The 18,080-nt window shown below is 38.7% G+C and overlaps 1 protein-coding gene across 1 annotated transcript; it reads right to left on the bottom strand.

The window, feature by feature from the left end:
• Positions 1-1,216: 1,216 nt before the first annotated feature.
• LOC149172669 (uncharacterized) lies at positions 1,217-17,217 on the bottom strand. Its single transcript, XM_089426420.1, has 3 exons — positions 16,118-17,217; positions 14,537-15,908; positions 1,217-1,537 (listed from the first exon to the last, which is right to left on the bottom strand). The coding sequence occupies exons 1-3, from the start codon at positions 17,215-17,217 to the stop codon at positions 1,217-1,219; spliced, it is 2,793 nt and encodes a 930-aa protein (XP_089282546.1).
• Between the last annotated feature and the right edge of the window lie 863 nt (positions 17,218-18,080).

Below are 18,080 nucleotides of genomic sequence, written 5' to 3'. Positions count from 1 at the left end.
TAAATTTTATTAAAATATAATTTTTTAAGTTGTATTAAATCTAAATTAATTATAAAAAAATATGACTTAAGTTTTTTAAATTTAATAATAGATTGAATTTTATAAACCAATATAGATGCATCTTAACAACGGATCTACCAAGAGCCGAAAGGGATCAAATCTCATATACTGCTATAAGATCAATCTATAGTATTGGCTTTCTATCTCTCTATATAGATCGACCATAGTGTAATTTTTCATTGGTTAAATTGTATTTTTAAATAATTAATTATTATTAATATTTTATATTAAAAATAGAATGAGTTACATATTTTTGTGTTATTAAGAACTAACTAGATTATTTTACCTTTAATTATTTTTTCCTTGTGAGTATTTAATTTACTAATTAGGTTAGAATGAATATGAATAAACTATCTAAGCAATAGAAAAATATTTATCGTAATTTTACAATCATATTTTCAACCATGCTAGACTTTGTAATTTATAAAAATATATTTGCATTTTGTTTTAAAGTTGTTTTGCATGCAAATTCATATATAACATTTTCATATAAGTTCATTAATACATAATCTATAATAAATATTATTTCATAAAAATAAACATCATGATGATAACCATCTAGCAAACATAAACATCATCTAAGATACACATTCAAATTCACTACCATCATCTAATTATATACACCTCTAACACATATAAACATCATTAGCTAGCACACAAATCTAATAATCTAACAAAGCATCATCATCGTGATCATGTCTAACAAAACATAAGCCTTGTAATCTAACATCATCACCACACACATTCTCAAATTAATATACATATCATGTCAAATAACGGCTATCACATACACATCTATCTGCAAGCACATCAAATGAACATATCTAACATGACCTAACAATATACACATCAACACCAACGTATAATTAAGTTCATAAACATGAAGAAGAAAAATGCACCATATATATATACACATAAAAACATGTCAAATAACTGTTATCAAATATCTGATACAACAGACGTAGTAGTGGCAGCCTAGTCTGTAGCAGGAGAGGATGGATGGTCAAGTACTGCCCCCAAATGTCGAACTATGAGGTGAAGGAGAAGGTGGTTGGTCTGCTCTCCCAAGAGAAACATGAGGCACATCCTCTAGCTTTGGCATCTTATCATCAGGCAAATGTTGAGGAAATGTACTACTAGATGGATCACTGACACCCTAACCATGATTCAATGGGGCAGTACTACCAGAATGATCACCAACACCCTGACCATGATCTGATGGGGTAGTATTACCAAAAGCGTGATAACCACCTTCATCATCATGATATAATGGAGTAGCACTGCGTGAAGACTCATGTGACGTCTCTGGCGTTGGATGCCCTGCATCCCTCCTCGTTGCCAATAACATGCTAGCTCCGGCAATATTACGCATAAGTCTCATCATATCGTATGGACAGTCCCTCAAGAGGTCCACGAACCTAGGATTTGCGTTGATCTCTTGATCCCTTGTAGGGTGGACTCCCTTGTCAATCAAAACCTGAGACAATCGGTCACAGTAGTCCATCTTAAATCTGAGACCTGCCCTACAGGCCTATATGCCCACAACCCTCTGCATCTCAAGATGTTCCTGATCACCCTCTTGGGCCTAGCCCATCTCCTCATATGCTCCTTCCGGTGGGAGAGGATACATGTTCACAAGGAATGTGTTGATGTCTACAAAATATATAGTACACAACAATAATTAGACAATTTCATTAAACAATTTAATAAAACAAGTTAAAGAACGTGCTAGAATAAATTTTATTCTAATTAATTAAGATAATAAAATGAAACTATATTAATTTAAAGAAAACACTAATATTACATCTTTCATCTGTAGGCTCATCCAGTGTGAATATGATGTTGGTATACTCTCTCCAATCCATACCCGTGTACAAAAACGACAACAAGATAAATGCGTGGTCATCCTCACTGGCCAGTAGCACAAGTGCTTGGGATAAAATACTAGCCAGATACTCCGACAAGCCCCTTTTGGGCATCATCTGGCCCCACATGCGCATCTGCACCTTAGTCATCATCCTAGGAGGGCGACGATCAAATGTAGGCCTCATCTATGGAAACCTCTCAAAAAATAAACAAAAATCTTTGAAGCAAAAGGGAAGTTCGTCCTCGTATGTATCTGGGCACGACATCTATCTAAATCCATACAAAATTACCTCAAAAGAATGGAATACCACCTGATACATCATGGTGCATGCATCTAAGAATCAACATAAAATAAAAGAGGGAAACTAATGCACTACCCATAACTAGTATAGTGTTCAATGGTAGTCACTAAAAATGAGAGGCACCTAACCTCTTGTGTAGCAAAAGAAGCAATTTGTAATTGTCTGCCACACACTTGAAAATTTGTTGGTCGAATTACATGACCCCCAACATATCTCTAAGAGTAAACAAGTTGACTCTCTATTACAACCCCATGGGGGACATTAGGGAACTCAGGAAATTCTTCCCCTCTCCTAGATATGAAAGTGATAAAAATACATCCTTCTCATAGGGCCTATACCATGTGTCAAGACCGACATGGAAAGATTGTTGGTGGGCATCCCACCGAAAGATCAGTTATGAAAGCAAGTCAAAGTGTGCCTTTAAGGATGTAGCCTCCTCATAGTAATTGAGGAGGCCTACATTCCTCAAGAGCACTCGATTCACTGCGCTAATAGGGTGAGGGTATAAATCCCTCTCAGTCTCTCGAGCCTCCCATGGTCGGATCACATTGTATAGATATTCCATTTCCTTCTACTCCTGTTGTTACTCCCTCTGCTCATGTCTCTACTATATGATTGAAATATAAAATACATCAGCCTCATACATAAAACATAATTTTTTTATTAAATGGAAATTATATGACACATAACTTTCAATTGAAAAGAAAAAGGCCATCCCTAGTGCAACCAAAAAATAGTAATGCACCAAAAGAAATATCACTATAACACTGGGCTTTCAAAGATGTTCTCTCCAGTTATCTGGGTGTCCCTCTAACTGAAAAATCTTTCAAAAATCCAACTGGGAGGACCTTCTCAACAAACTTAGCAAAATACTTGCCAATTAGACATTTCACTCCCTTAATTTGGTAAGACGGTTGATCTTGGTTAAATCATTGTTGCAAGCCATGCCTTTGTATATGTTTTTTTCTCTAGCCGCCCCTAAGTCAATCATCAATGCCATCAGATGCATCCAAAGGAACTTTTTATGGAGGGACTCAGACACAGAAAAAATTGGCTCTTGTAGCCTCAGAGAATGTCTGAAAACCAAAAAAAAGTTGGAGGACTAGGTTTGAGGGATCTGAATATTCTTGGAAAAGCCCTAGAGGCCAAGACCTAGTGGCGTTGGCTAGACAACCCACAAACACCTTGGGGCCTCATCTGGAGGGAAAAATATGTGCCTACTCACTCAAATGACGATCTCATCAGGCTTACAGGTGACTTCAAAGGTTCGACGATTTGGAATCAAGCTTGGGAGAATAAGGTTATCATTCAAAAGCACAAATTCTGGGAGATTGGAAATGGAGGAAAAACCCTCTTTTGGGAAGATGCATGGTAGCGACTACCTGACCTAAACAGGGGCCAATTTGCGTCGCTTCGTATTGCTATGAAAGAAAAAGGAAAGCACAGGGTGGCTCATTACTGGAAGCCCAACAACAGAATGGAAAGATGGCGAGAATGGTTGGAAGCCAAAGATTGGGAACTGCCCATAGGCTTTGATTGGAACACTTTTTCCACTACCATTCAAGAAAGACAAATCCAATTCGACAGAGGAGAAGATAAGATCAGATGGGGTAAAAGCTCAGCAGGGCATTTCAATCTCAAAGAAGCCTATGGCTATATGGAAAACCATGATCAACTACAGCCTCAACAAAAATGGAAAACTCTATGGAGCAGACAATTATGGCCCAAAATCACCCTTTTTCTTTGGCTAACCATGTAGAGGAAGATTCTAACATGGGACAATTTATGCAGAAGAGGATTCAAGGGACCTTCAAGATGCCCTCTCTGTGAAGAGCATGAGGAAACAATAAACCATCTCCTAAACAACTGTGATTACACCAATAGACTTTAGGAGTGGGCTGAGGTTGTATTCAGATCTTCTAATAGGGACAGGGCTTCCATCCTCAACACTCTAGACAATTGCAGAACTTCATTTTGCTCACACCCAATGGTTGACAAGGCCTGGAACATTATCCCAAGTACCATATGTTGGGAATTATGGAAAGAGCAAAACACATGAATCTCCAGAGAATAAAAAAGGCCATAAGAGAATATCCTTACCTTAATTAAACAGATAATTCAAGAATCTGTCGTCTTCTCTAAATTGTTTAACTTCAATGACCCCCCTTGTCCTTCTAATCAGAGGATCTTGCAACTCCTCAAGCTGCACCTCCCCCTTAGAACAACATGACTCTGGCGATGGCAAACTAGGGAGCTCCTTGTCATTGGCATCCTCGAGATAAAGACATCCTCAAATTGAATTACGATGGAGTTGTTAAAGGTAATCCGGGAGTTGCAGGTTTTGGTGGATTTTTTAGGAATCCTGACTGATAGGTTGGAAAATGAGGGTACAACTGGCAGCATAAGAATCTTCTCCCTTGCATGGAGGGACCTAGAGGATGGACCTCTCCATCTTGAATGTGAGGCTTTAAATAACACTGACAAAGGAGTAAGGGAAACTCTCAATAATGAGATCACATGTCAATCTCTAGTTAAGGAACAATACAATCCTCACATCCCCTCATAATGAATTCCTCAAACAACAACTTTCCCAATTCTTCGCATGAGGTAGGAAAATACCAGATCACAACGATCTTTTAGAACCATCACCTACCTAATCCCTCGACCAATATTGTTTCTTGCTCTCTCATGATTGCTCTGTACCTCACACTGGCCACAATTAATGGCTCATTCATGGCTGCCTCTTTCCCTCCCACCTCAGTCGCTCGCTCCTCCTATGAATACCCCAACTCGCTCACTCTTCCCCACTACTCTTTTCTACCTCGGACCTTTGCTTTCATCACCTTTGCCCTAGTTTTACCTCTTGATTCCCCTCCCATCCATATCATGGCTTCTATTCGTGGCTCAACCCTTATCTGTCGTCGTCGTCGCAACAGCAATAATGAAAGGTGGGACAACCCCAGCGTGCAGCCCCGCACAAGATCTGAAACATCAGCAAGAAGAGCAGCCCTCAATTACGTTGTCTCTGTTAACCCTGAAACTCAAGACCGCATTCATAATCTAGAGCTCCAAGTGCAAAACATAAGAAGGCGGGTGACCACGGAAGAGGTAGATGCTCAATTTGAATGGATATCCGAGCTAGGGATAATTTATACAGTCGCACCATAGAGCTCTAAGGGAAACTTAAAACCATACTCGAATTCGCATTGCAAGAACAATCTAAAAATAGTAAAGCATTGGAAGAAAAGTTAGACATGTTGAATGATAAATTCACTGTTTATGTGGAATCAGTCCACCACTTGAACTTTGTTACGAGGGACTCACCTCAGTATGATTTGCTCAAGCATTGTATCACCAACATGTAGGCCAGTGGTGGTGGCTCTCTGAGCATCAAGAAAGAGAAAGCAGGTGCATCCACCAGTCACCCGGCCGCGGCGAACACTCCAGATGGCAGTTCTCTAGAGAAGCCCATCAGATTGGAGGATGATCCCTCGAACAAAATTGTTTAATGAATATCTCCATGATGCTTTCTACATGTATTTGGCACTTTCCACGTGTTTATGGCACTCTCAGAAGTAATGCTACTCTCGGCAGTTTGGTTCCCCCAGTCACTCAGAGTTCTCGCCCACTCAGGTTAATGAGCAATTTTGGTAAATTTTGTAGAATTGGCAAGCAGAACTTCCATCTCTCCTTTCAGCCCAGAAGAAGGGGCTTTTTTTGTAACTATTGTAAAAGAAAATTTTGTGACTGGGATAAGAGCCTCATGCTCGAGACACCCCACTCTGAATGTAAATACCATCTTTTGAATTAATAGAATCTTTCTTACTTACAAAAAAATTAGTAATGCACCATCTTTGGTGCAAAACCAAATAGAAGAGTATCGAAAACAATGTGTATATACATATGACGCACTGCTTTTGGTCTACATACATACATTTTCAATGTGGTGCATCGACAACCTTACGCACCCGTGCGTACGTATAACCCTTTTGCACCGGTACAAAAATTTCAGGTTATAGAACGCATCGAGCTATATTTTTTTTAATATTATGTTTGCGGTGCATTTAGTAAATATAAACACACCATGAGAAACCTAAAAATGTACACATCAACGTACTATTTATAACTTTCCCCAGTGCGTTGTAATTCTAAATACACGCCAAGAACACAACGATGTGTTAGGTTCACACACCGAACTCTGATGCAACCTGTAAATTTATAGGGTGCACCGCTATCATTATAAACCGAACCTATCGAACGCACCTCATAGGAAGAAAACATTTCAAAAATAGTGGATTTTTTGAGCTATTTTGCAATTCTAATCCGCTAAAAAATTAAATTAGAGAGAAACTTAGACATTGCCTAGACATTTTCTCATCGAGGAGGCATAATTGACACGTAAATGAGAAAAACAAGTTTCACCACCATTTGAGAAAATTAGAAAGTGACACACTAAGCATGGTATGGAAGGATGGTGAGCAAGAGAAGCACCGACATTAGGGTGCTTGCGTGAGGCAAGAGTGGCACCAGTGCTTCAGAGCTCTACAACACTGCAAATGGTAAAAATGGAATTTGTGGCCAATGGTTTATTTATTTAACATTTTTTCGGTGCATTATTACAACAACACCGGTGCGTCCTATCTCCAAGAGTGCCATTTTTTATATATAATTAAAAACCCTATAGTGGTTCTCTTGTCATGATGCACCAGGGCGTTTCAATACGTGAGCCGCACCAGTGCTTCGTGGAAATATAGCACTGTATTAGTTTAAAATTAAAAACCCCCCTAGTGGTGTTATTTCAAGGATGCATCGGGGCATTTTTAGACATGAACGACACCAGTGCTTCGTGGGAATATAGCAACTCATTTTTTTTAATTAAAAACCCTAAAGAGGTGCTCTTGATAAGACTCACCGTGCATTTTAATACATTAACCATACCGGTGCTTCGTGGGAATATAGCACCACATTTTTTTAAATTAAAAGCACAAAAGCAATGCTCTATTTAATTATGCACCACAGCATTTCCATACAAGAACAACATTGATGCTTCTAGTGGATATAGCACCAATATAGTGAAAAGAATTTTAGGACCGACATTTTTTAAACTTAACCTTCTTTTGGTGCTATAAATAGTGTATGCACCATGGTGTTATCATATTGGTTTAGCACTATGGCATCATCGCAGTATGGCACCGTACTGGGAAAAATGAATTTTACGACCCATATTTTTGTAAATTTAACCCTTTTCTAGTGCTATCGATTAGTATATGCACCGGTGTGTTTTTTATTTAGCACACCATTTTTTTTTAAATAAATCTGCCAAAAAACTAACGTTATGAGAGATCCTCATTCCAATTAAGCCTCCTACCTGGAATCAATGACCGTGAGAGCAACCCCATCAGGGAACATCACCAGTGGTTTCAATATCAAGCCTCATGGTCATCTTAGGCTTGTGGTTATTATCTTGGGCAACTTATCTTATTTTTGTTAGATATCTACATGTTGAGATTTTAAGTTAAAATTGAATAACAAATTAAGAAAAAATTTGATCACTAAATCAAAATAAACAATTATAATAAAACAATTAATTACATTTCCAACTATCCTTCACAACATCATAATTAAATTATATAGAAATCCAAATTTTACAATAATTTGAATAGCATCAACATACATATATCAAGTCATCATTGTAAACATTGTTTTCCTAGCTTGTTTGGAAAAATAAAGTACTGACTTGGGACAACTTACTTAAAAGAGGCTTCATGGTCCTGGAATTTGCACCTTCTGTAGAAACTCCATAGAATCGACAGAACACATCTTCTTTTCTTGTCCTTCATCTGCTCGGGTTTGGAGAAATATTGCACATTTCATGAACATTTCACTTAATTTGGCTACAAACTTAGAACACATCATGTCCCACTAGTTTGACTGCACTACTCAAGACAAAGCGATGCCCATTTACATCATCTGGGAGATTTGGAATGCAAGGAACCATCATATATTTCAAGGGAATCCCATTGACTACAACAAAATTTGCTTCAAAGTAATTTCATGGTCGAGTGCCATTTCATTGGATACAAAAACAAATAGGATCACTGAGAAGACGAGGTCCTCCCCCACTATTATATTGCCTACAGGATGGTTTGATGGAGCATCACAAATGGGATTGTGTGGATGTGGAGAGGTTATCAAACCAGACAACAACACACAATACAACCTTCATTGGAATGGTGGCCCTGGCACCAACACCAGAGCTAAAATCATGGCACTTTGGGGGTTGCTCTGGTTTGCTAAAGAGAAACATCTTAATATCACCAACATCTATGGAGACTCCAGTTCTCTCATAGAAGGAATACAGGGACACTCTGCATTCGACCCACTTCTATTAGCTGGATGGATCAATAGGATTAAACATTTATTGGACTCCCTCTCATCCTACTCCATCACATCTATATATAGAGATGACAACAAGGATGCAGACAGGTTGTCTAAAGCAGGTCTACAGGGCCAATATGGAATCATGCATTACAATATATCATTGGATCAACACATTAGAGAGGAAGGCGAGATCATCTTGCCATAACAAAGGATCATGCTTTCCTGTTTTCTTATCTATTATCCAACATTCAAATGAACCAGCGGTTGCCACAGTAATATTGCTTTGTTTTGCATTTTTGAATATGTGTTTAAGGGATTGTCTAACATATGTTAAATTAGGATTCTGGTGTGTTGATGCACATCTTCTACCAGCATTTCCAAATTGTTGTCTTTTTGATATGTCTATTTTCTCTCAAATGCATGTACTAGACTTCTAATATTATATATAAAAAACCAAGTTTTTTTCTTTTGAAAAAAGTCATCATTGTAAGCAATCTCAACCTACCACAGCTTGATCTGATCTTCTACCTGCAGCTTGATCTGATCTTCTACCTGCATTTTAAATCAAAATGCATTCTAAAAAGGGCCAAGTTAAGTTTTTTTGTTTTTTGTTTTTTTTTTTTTTTAAGAATGGTGTATAAATATAAGACATGTCTATCTAATCTAGTAAGTAAATTTGGTTTTGTTATTTTGAATATTTTTTTTAATCTAAATAAAATTTCGATTTTATTATTATTAATAATAATAAGTGTAATATTATATATTTTATATGAGAATGTACATATATTACTATTGTTGTTAATGTCTATCATATTATTTGCGGGAATTAAACCTAAAAAAAAAATCCCCTTTATTCTTCCCAACCAGCCAAAATAATCTTATTAGCAATCAAATATTAAATATATTTTATAAAAAATATATAATTCATATTTATGCACAAGACCATTTTTGGTTTTCCACCATTTTACTTTATTAAAAATTTTACTCTATTTTATAAAAAAGAATTGATTTATTAAAATTTATATTTCATAAAAAGAGAATATAATTCATATTCATAGCCTAGACAATTTTTGGTTGTCCACCACTTTTTGCCATATTTTATAAAAAGGAATATAACTCATATGCATGCCTATTCAATTTTTGGGTGGCCGACCACTTTTGCTACCATTGTTGGTGGAGCACATCTAAGTGTTTCTCAATGTTGGTCCCTAGTACCTTTAAGATAACAATTTGACGATATGATTTTTATTTTAAATTTTATATGTACTTTACCACTCCCAACCCTATTGCATTATGCATTTGGATGGTGGCACAATTTCATGACAATAATTAATTCTAAACAACAATATTGTAAGTGGTAGAGATCAAAGAAATTGCAGTTAGCTAAGGGTTATTAATATATTATATAAAATTAAATTTAGTTGTTTTTAATTTATTCGTATACATCTATCTTATTATATATTTAGCAAAAACTCTTATCACATATTTAGTAAAATTGAGAAGATTAACAAATTTTTAAGTGCAAATTTTTTCTATTATGCAATATTTTATTTTATTGTGCAATATTTTATTTTATTGTATTTTATATATGAGTGTTTTTAATTTTTTCCTAAAATTTAAAATTAAAATAAATGAATTAACATAAATATTAAAATTGTTTATTCGTTTATTTAATTGAAATATGAAAATATAAATAATATCAAATTTATTTGTTTTTTATTTTAGTTATTTTAGAATAATGTTTAAAGTTGATATAAAATCATCATATATATAGATATGGAAATATTTTATTTATAATTGAGAGTGAGAGTGAAATATTTTTATCATATCTCTTTCGTATTAAATTATAATATTAATAACCAATAAAGTCACTACATTTTATAATACTTTTATTAAATTATAATATTTTTTTTTTTTGGACAATAACGGTTATATTGAAATGGGCGGTAAATCAGCTACCGCATGCTTTACAATTCAGGTGAGTCCATGACAGAGAACAGGGGAGTGCAAGAGGATGCTGGTCCAAATCGAAAGGAGTGCTGTTCAAAACGAGGATCTGGGGTGGAGAATAACCTGCTTCGGCTTATTAATGGCTGTAGATGAGACGGCGCCCCATGTAATGTCCTCAAATGATAGATTGCTCCTCAGAGAATAGAGGGATTTCTCTGCAAAAAAACCGATGGCACTTTCCGTTTGCTTGTCAATCCTTATAAACTCGAGTCTCTGTCGCTGTCGTCCCCCATTTTGAAGAAGGATTGTAAACTTGGCTTTGTCCTGATGCTTGAGCGTGGCACTTGAGTTCCAGGAGATGAGCTTTTTAGAATCCTTGCAATGAGACTTACAAACCCCGGGAAGTGACCTTATGACTGAAATCTGCGACTTCCCTCCATATTTGAGCTCATATAAAGACGTGCAGCAAAGGGAAGTATGCGGATTCGATCTGGCAGATTTGATCTCACTGGAATGGTTTCTTCAACAGCAGCAAGATGAGGTATGGAGTTCTTTCAATAAACAGATGGATAAGTCGCCCGGAAAGGTTTCGGTCAACAGAAGCAAGATGAGCAGAGGGATCCTTTCAATAAACTAATGGAAAGATTTGCAATGATTTGGATCTGTGTAACCAGGATATTTGAAGAATCTGGAGTAAGAAGATGGTCCAAGCTTGAGCTGGTTGTGTATCAGGAACTTCACTTCGGATGGCTGTCTACGGATCTTTTAAATGCTTTCACAGCCGGCATTCTTGGCACAGGAAGCTGAGTGGCCGCAGATTGAGAGGAAGTCTTCAACGACTTGAGTCTCCAATGCAGAACTTGGAAGAAGTCACGAATGCCACTTCCCGGGGAAGACTGGTTCTGAGAGTTCTGATCCTATCCTTCAGAAGAGATAGACAGAGGAATTGCAAAATTTCACTGGGATATACTCTTTAGGAACCTGTAACTTCGTTGGAGAAACAGGGACAATCAAGAAACAGAAGAAATTCGGAGTCTTGGATCAGCCTTGGGAAGTCGGATTACAATATGATTGAACAGAGACCCCCTATTTCAAAGAGGGAAGAAGGATCGGGCTGGAGATTTAAGGTATTGAACAAGAAGATTTTGTTGAGTTAATTACCAGTGATCTTCGAGAACAGAGGACACCAAGGTTGGCCTCATAATCAGCTAGGGAATTGAGGTTCCTTAGGATATGATAGAATGACATTTTGTTAAATTTGGGCAGCAGAAGTCTAATTTTCTTGATGATGGGGGCTAACTGGACCTGGTGAGAGTTCTTAGGACTAATCATGGCCTGAATGATGATTCTTGAATCTCCGAAGACTGAAAGAGAAAGGATGTTTCTTTTGATCGCCTGAGTCAGCCCTTGCCACAGAGCCAAAGCCTCCGCTCTGTTGTTAGATTCAGTTCCAAGACCCCAATGGAATCTCAATTCCGGAGAGCCTCCAGGGCTCAATAAAACTCCCCGCTGCCAGCAACCCCAGGGTTTCCTTTAGAAACCCCATCGAAGAATAAACAGTGATCTTCCAAGGCCGATCTCCACTTGATAAACTCTTGTTCTTCCAGTCTAATTTCCCAGTTGGAATGAACAGGGACAGCTTGAGGGGGCCTTTCCTTTAGCATTGGAGCTAATTCTTTGAACCATTTCTCTTCTTCTCTGAGCATTCCCGTTTCGTTCCTTGATGAGGTGTTGGCTTCTAGTGCCTCTCCTAACAATGCTTTTATTTTAGAGATAACTTTTATTGTACTGCAGCTTTCTTCTCGGAAAATTCTGTTGTTTCTTTCCAACCATAATTTCCAGCAAATAAACTTAGGGATCCACATCTAGCTGGTTTTAAGCAGACTTTTATTTTTGAGGCAGAAAGGAGATAAGTTGGCCCAGGTTCTGAACAAGGCAGGGATGTTGTCTGGGAGAGCAAGGATGGGCTCTAACATCAGCACCCCCCTCCATACTTCTTGAGCGTAGGGGCATAGCAGCAACAGGTGATTGGTAGTTTCTTCATCAGACTTGCAGAGAGGACATCTGGAAGGTCCTTCCATCCCTCTTCTTCTCAAGTTATCTCTGGTGAGGATGCTTTGATGTGCCACGGTCCAGCAGAAGAAGTCTATTTTTGGGAGAGCTGGAAAGTCCCATATAAATTTCCATTGGGCCGGGTTTGGAGGAACATGAGGAACAGCCATAATTCTTTTGTAACCTTCAGAAACAGTATAATGGCCAGAGCTGGATCCCCAGCCTCTTTTGTCTTTAGCAGTGGTTTTTGAAGGCGATTTTCCTTGGAGCATATCTAGTAATAATGAGGCTTCCCCCTGCAGCATTATGGGGACCTCCCCCAGGTTCCACCCATCCCAGGTTCTGTCAGGAGCTTCTTTCCAGTTCGAAATGTCCCACAAAGTGTGCAGATTGCGAGAATGAAGCCAATTTTTAATGTTTGCAAGCCCATTCACATTCTTCATTGGCTGGTCAACCAAGATCGAATCATCCCATATATTGATTTTCTTTCCATTACCCGGGATCCAATACAGATGTTGGCTGAATTGTTCCCTTGCAGCATTGCAGAGATTGAATATTGGAGAACCTTTTAGAGTTCTTGGAGGTTTGTCCAGGCATCTCAAACGCTGCCCATGGAAGTATTTCTTCCAAATGACTCTTTTACTCCAGCTAGTCTTTCCAGAAACTAAATTCCAAAGAATCTTGGAACCCAAAGCAAGATTTTGAGCAGCCAAATTGCGCAGCTAGAGGCCTCCTTCCTGAAAGGGATTTCTGAGGATTTCCCAGTTCACTAAATGAATTCTTCTATCATTGTTGTTCCCACCTTCCCACAGAAATCTTCTCAACAGACTATCTAGCTTACTGAGGAAGGTTTTTGGGGCAAGGAGGATTGAGTTTTGGAATAGAGGCATGCTTATTAGGACCGATTTCATGAGGATGACTTTCCCTGCATTGTTCAACCAAGAGGCACCCCAGGCTTGGATTCTATTTTTTATTTTGTCAATCAGCGGCAGCCAATGAGCAACTTTAGGCTTAGATTTGAAGATTGGTATTCCGAGATATTTAAATGACTCCCAATTTCGGATTCCTTCCATTTCTAAAAGTCTTGCTATGTCAGCCAGCTCTTTAGTCGAGCAATTCCAGCCGTAGATAGAGCATTTTCTGTAGTTGATTTTGCTGCCCGAAATCAGCCTGTAAGTGTCCAGTTCCCTCTTGAAATGTCTTGCAGAGATCAAGCTGGCTCCTCCAAGCAGCAGAGTGTCGTCAGCAAATTGGGCATGGTTAATGTCTTTCACCTTGTGAGTGGTTCTGAGTCCTGGCAATGTTTGGATTTGCTGATTATGATCTAGTTGGAAGCTTAACACCGAGGCTTGGACAGCATATAGGAGCGGAGATAATGGGCATCCCTGTCTCAGGCCCCTAGAAGCTTGGAAGAAATCAGTAGAACGGCCATTAACCAAGGGCGCAATCCAAGGCGAGGCAATACAGGCTTTCACCCAGTTGATGAAATTTGATGAAAAGCCTAGCTTTTTCATAACAGCAAACAGAAATTCATGTCTCACCCTATCGAATGCATTCGCCAAGTCGAGCTTAATCACCATGCCTTTCTCCTTTCTTTGACAGCTAGAGTGGACTGCTTCTTGAACCAGCACAATGTTATCCAAAATCTTTCTGCCTTTTATGAAACCACCTTGATTTTCAGGGATGATGTCTGGCAAGAGATTTTTCAGCCTGTTGGCTATTATTTTTGAGACCAATTTATAGCTGGAATTACACAAAGATATTGGCCTAAATCTACTAAAGTCAGAGGCGCCTTTCTCTTTTGGAATCAGAGCTAGGAAGGCTGAGTTGATGCCACCACCTATCTTGACACAATTCTGAGATTTTCTGACCATCCTCAGAAGATCTTTTTTGATTATTGACCAGCAAGTCACAAAGAACCTTACAGAGAACCCATCTGGCCCTGGGGCTTTATCAGGCTCCATATTGTTCAGTGCCTCCTCAAGCTCTTCCATACTAATCGGTGTTGTCAGCATATCGTTGTCCGATTCCTTGACACAAGTGGGTATTAAATTGATCGGATAAGAGTGGGGATCAATCGCTGGTTCTTCAGGAGCCGAATACAGGTCTTGGAAGTAGGAGTATGCAGATTTTTTGATGCCTTCGAAATCCTTGACCACGGTATTTTGGTGTTTAATCTCTGAGACTGATTTGAAGTTCTTTCGGGCTTCCGCTTGCTTATGAAAAAAGCTGGTGTTCTTATCGCCATATTTCAGCCAGAGAATTCTAGACTTCTGCCGCCAATATTCTTCCTCCTCCCTGCTGGATCTATGAACCTCTTTTTGGAGCTCGACTTCTTTTAGAAGCATACTTTGGGAAACCGGATTTTGCTCCATTTCTAGTTGATGGTCAGCAAGCCTATTTGTATTTTCTTTTCTTTTGGATGAGGGGGTTTGCAGTCTTTTAGCCCAGGCTTTTAGATTTCTTTTTAGAATCCTAATTTTCTCTTCCCACACAAAGAAAGGAGATCCATGGACGGGCCTATTCCAAGAGTCAGAGACCACATCTTGAAAGCCTTCTTGCTGGATCCACAATGGGCTGAACCTGAAAGGGATGGGGCCAAGATTGCCATCAAGGGAAAGCTCGAGAAGGATGGGTTTATGGTCAGAGGTGAGATTTGGGAGAATTTTTGAAGATGCCATGAGACCGCTGGTTAGAAAGGAAGAGTGGACAAGAAATCTGTCTAGACGGGCAGCAATATGATTGGGGCCTGTTCTTTTATTGGACCAAGTGAATTTCCCTGAAGATGGTTTAATATCCTCCAGGTCCCAGCCCAACATTATGTCTTCCACCCATTCTCTGGCAAGATCCCTAACAATGGAACCTCCCTTTTTCTCATCAATATCGAGGGTGACATTGAGGTCACCTGCTATTATGATATTCTCGGGGTTTTGCTCTAAAAGAAAAGTATGGAGCGAATTCCAGCAGATTTTTTTCTCACTTGACAAAACAGGAGCATAAACATTAAACATACTTACTTGCTGACCAGAATCCTTGTGGAGTAGTTGAGTGAAGAGCCAGTGAGAGCTCCTTTTTTCTTGAATGAAGTCATATATGGTGTTGTTCCAAAAGGTAGCTATTCCACCAGAGGCACCTCTTGCACTAACCGCTTTCCCATGGCCTTTGTTCCAAAAAACTTTACTGGATTGGAGGAGGGAAAGTTCCTCCAACTTTGTCTCCTGGATGAGGAGGATTTCAGGCGAGTATATTCTCACTAAATCTTTCAGGGCTTCCTCTTTCGACCTGCTGCCTAAACCTCTGCAGTTCCAGGAGACGTATTTCATTATTTACTTTTGTGGGGAGAGGAGGCTCCCATTGGAGCCTTGTTGCTTTTGCACCCAGATCTAGTATTCATCATTGATTTGAGTGTTTTTTGAGATCCCTGGAGGACATCTTTGTAAGTTTCTTCCTCTCTCTGTTTCTTCTTGGATTTCCGCCCTCTGGTCATCTTGATTGGAGTGGCTAACGAATTGTCAGATTCCGAATCTCTCTCTTCTGAATCGCCTTCAGAGTCTGAGGCTAGACTAATGTGTTCTTCATTACCGTCATTTCCCCTCTGACCTTCCTCTGGTGTGGGAATTGATGATTCTGCTTCGTTTGTTTTTCCTTGTTTCTCCATGTTTCCGGTTTCTTCTTGGTTCTCCTTATCATCCATCTTTTCTTCAGATGGGGATCCGTCTTTAGAAGTAGCAGCGGCTTTTGGATTGATGTGAGGCTTTCCCAATGGGCCGTTAGGTTTCTGTCCGGGAGGCTTTGGGATGGCCTTTCCCTTTCTGATTTCTTTCCATCCATCTTCTTCAACTGTGTTCCCTGATGGGGCTTTTGGGCAGTTTCTCTGGAAGTGTCCATTCTCATGACAAGTTCTACATTTGAAAGGCAGCTGCTCGTAGTCCAACTTCTGGTAGTGCTGCCATTCTCCAACCTTGAGTTTAATTGCTTCTGGTAGCCCGGCTTCCAGATCAACTTCTACGCAGATTCTGGCACAAGTATATTGGCCCTTGTGATCAGCTTTGTCAATGAATCGGCCCAGCCCATTCCCGATCTTCTGCAGGGATTGATAGCTCCAACAGTGAAGAGGGAGATTGGGTAACCGCACCCAGACCGGCGCCTCCTTGGGGACATCAACGGATGGGTCAAAATCAGGACTCCATTTATTGAGATACAATCCCTGGTTTCCCATAAAGTACGGCCCATTTCTGAAGACTAGGTCACGATCTTCCTTGGTGGTAAATTCGAAGATGAAATAGCCTCGCCCTACAGCATAACAAATCACATTATTTTCCAACTGTGGCCTCCAGTTTCGTTGTATCCATTCGTCCGTGGACTTAGTGGACGGCCATCGGCCCATAAACTGCCCTACCAGGCCTCTGTCAGACAACGCAAGAGCGATTTTTATTGAATGTTCCTCTGGGAGGGCGATCTCTGGTATTTCGTCCAGCTTTTTAATAAATTTAGGCACTTCAACGTGCTGGTGCTTCTTCCCCTTCTGGGTTAACAGCCTGCGGAAGGCATCTGCGCTGGAAAGAGGAGGGGTGGGAGCAGACTCCCCACCCCCAGGACCGCTCATGGCAGCGTCCAAGGGTTTGGCGGCGGCAATCTACAGACGGCAGAGCAGCAGCGCGCGCGCGGTTTAACTTAAAATCTATTAAATTATAATATTAATAACCAATAAAGTCACTACATTTTATAATACTTTTAAGTAAAACTGTCTAAAAATGTATAATTGTTTTTTTTATTTTGATTATATCCTACATTTTTTTAATTTAAAGAATATTTTATTTTTATTTTAAAAGGGACACATGTCAAACTCACATTGAGCACAGACAAAATTACACATCGCTCTCATACTAGGCTGTAAAATAAGCCTCTCAACTCAATAAGTCCAAACTCTTTACATAAAATGGTAGAATAAAAACATAGTTTACCTTTGTTATCGTAATAAGTCCATTTTATAGTAAAAATGGTTTGATAACCAATACAATCATATAAAAAATAAATAAAAAATATTGTAAATTAATTATATAATTTAAATCAATATAAAAATGTATACATAATACAATGTATTTATATAAATATACTCTTAAATTATCTATAAACATTCTATATTTTTAATCTTAATCTTGTATTTCATTGTTTTTAAAATCTTAATCCACTGCTGTGTTATTAAAATAATCTTTAATTTGTTTTTAAATCTTAGACCGTCATCTTAACAAAGGATCTACAACCATTATTTGTAAATTAATTTTCAAAAATCCATTATTCATTGAAATAAGTGTATCTTTATCACGATTTAAACTCCTAAATTCATATAAATTCTTCACCCCCTACATACTTCTTCACTATATTAACTTTCAAAGAGAAATGTCCATCGACATTACATCCTCGTGATTTCCCATAACTTTTATAATAACCTTCTAGGAGAAATGTCCA

Source organism: Pinus tabuliformis, chromosome 4_2 (genome assembly GCF_031772625.1).
Source record: "Pinus tabuliformis cultivar Carrire ecotype Pingquan chromosome 4_2, CPIR1, whole genome shotgun sequence".
NCBI classification, from domain to species: Eukaryota; Viridiplantae; Streptophyta; class Pinopsida; order Pinales; family Pinaceae; genus Pinus; species Pinus tabuliformis.
This window is presented reverse-complemented; position numbering and strand designations above follow the sequence as displayed.